The sequence below is a fragment of the Gekko japonicus genome, unplaced genomic scaffold (genome assembly GCF_001447785.1).
Source record: "Gekko japonicus isolate JY-2015 unplaced genomic scaffold, Gekko_japonicus_V1.1 scaffold878, whole genome shotgun sequence".
Lineage (NCBI taxonomy): Eukaryota > Metazoa > Chordata > Lepidosauria > Squamata > Gekkonidae > Gekko > Gekko japonicus.
Genome location: NW_015160237.1, coordinates 505705 through 507732, shown reverse-complemented (window position 1 = coordinate 507732; position 2028 = coordinate 505705). Strand labels below are relative to the sequence as shown.

The window sequence follows — 2028 nt, the reverse complement described above, 5'->3', positions numbered from 1 at the left end:
AGCCGCTCTGAGACACCTTTGGGAAGTGAAGGGCAGGGTATAAATCCAGTCTCCTTCTCCTCCTCCTTCTCCTCTACCACTACTACTACTACAGGTCTCTTCTGAGGCTTTGGTTCTGTCCCACCTCCTTCTGTGCTCTCCCCCCCCCCCCTCCAGCAAGTTAGGGCAGTAAGCGGATCTGCCATGATGGTTTGAGAGAGAGGTGGGAAGGTCACCCTGAAGTCCGGCCAGAAGGGCAGCAGAAGGTATGCAGCCGTTCAGAAGCAGCAAGAGCCCCGCATGCTCCCCTCGGGAAGATTAGGCGCATCCTTCTGGGTGCAGAAATGCATCTTGGGTTTAAGAACCGCGTAGGTCTACAGAACACCCGCATTCTCAATTACCTTTCGTTCATCACTTTATCAACTCAACCATTTAAATCCATTCAGTCTGGGTTAAAAAAAAACAAAAAACACAAAAAAAACAAAATACATACTGGAAATATACACTTCTTTTTTTTTTCCGGCTTCCATGTCTTCACACATTCTAAAAGAGAAAATATTTCATAACCGGGGGGGGTTAGTACTCCCCCAAATTTCTAATTTTTCTATAGGAAAAATTGGAAACAAGGGGCTGAGTTGGGGGGGAATCCTCTCCCCCCCCGGGGGAGGGGCTTCATACGTCCAGGACAGCCCCTTCTGTGAGATCTCAGGGTTGCACAGCTAGAGAAGTGAGTGTTCACGGTGACCCGTTTCCTGTGCTTTTGCACCACCTTTACCACGCGACAGTCACGGTTTGTGGGAGAGGAGGGGGGCTGCCCAGGAGCCCTCGGCTTCCAGCCTTTGCCCCTCTAGGCCCAGGCTGCCCCCCCTCCCCGGGTCCTTCCACGGCCCCCGGGCAAGGAGCCACTCTCTTCCCTTTCTCCACAGTGCCGGGTGATGCGGGACCGGAAGGCCCCCGCCGGGAAGGGCCAGGGCCAGTCCCTGGGCTACGCCTTCGTGGAGTTCCAGGAGCACGACCACGCCCTGGCGGCCCTGCGCCGGGTCAACAACAACCCCCAGCTCTTTGGGGACCAGAAGGTGAGGCACCGCCCCCCCCCCACCCCAGTTCCTTCAAAGCGGGTCTTGTATAAACAGGCTGCTGTGCCCAGGGAGGGCGGTGAAGAGCTGCCCAAGAGGGGAGGTCCATCTAGCCCGGTGTCCCGTTTCCTGTCGCGGCCAGTCTGGCTTCCCTGACGTCTCCCAAGCAAACTCCTGGTGCTGCTGCCCTGAACTACTGTGGCTCGGGGGGGGGGGGGGGTGTTCTGCTGCCTCCGAGTGTGGAGGTGTGGCCAGGAGCCTCCGAAGGGCCTCTTCTCCTTTGGTGCCTGGTCCGTCTCAGTGGGTGGTCCTGGTTGCATCCTGTGGCAGGGAGTCCCGTAGGCCGATTGGCCTTTTCTGTGAAGAGCTGCAGATCGGGCGGCCCTCCATGTGCTGTCACTCCACTCCTTTGGGGAGAGCTGAGCACCCCCGGGTGGGTGGGGCCATGTGGCATGCGCACCCCCCCCAGCTCTTGAAGGGGGGGGGACCAGCACGGCTCCCTCCCCAGGGAGGCTCCTGCTAGAGGGAGGGGCAGCCAGGAAGTGCTGGGGGGGGCAGCCAGAGCAGCCGGCCGGCCGGTGTCCCCGTGGGCGAGGGGGCTCTCCCTGTGGGGGGAGTGCAGCTCTGAGGCCCCGCCCTCTTCCCACAGAGGCCCATTGTGGAGTTCTCCCTGGAGGATCGGCGGAAGCTGAAGCTGAAGGAGCAGCGAGCTCAACACAGTCTGGTAGGAGGCGGCCGTGTGTGTGTGTGTGGGGGGGGGAGGTCCATTCCTTGCAGGATATATTGAGGGGGAGTAGGGAGGTACTGTATTCCACCCCCACCACCACCCGGAGGGTAAGTCCCTCTTGCTTGTGTTTTGTGAGCAGTGTTCCCTCTAAGCTGAGTGAGTGTGAGCTAGTTCACAGTTTTTGAGCCTCTGGCTCACACATTTTTGTCTCAGCTCAGGAAGGAATGGGGCTCCAGAGCAAACTGG

General features: G+C 59.1%; 1 protein-coding gene across 1 annotated transcript in view; it reads left to right on the top strand.

The window, feature by feature from the left end:
* The window catches only part of RBM28 (RNA binding motif protein 28), a 24640-nt gene that overhangs the window by 21595 nt on the left and 1017 nt on the right, over positions 1-2028 (top strand). The window contains exons 15-16 of the mRNA XM_015413022.1: positions 906-1055; positions 1705-1779. Coding sequence (XP_015268508.1) covers positions 906-1055; positions 1705-1779 — 225 coding nt within the window. The remainder of the gene's footprint in view (positions 1-905; positions 1056-1704; positions 1780-2028) is intronic.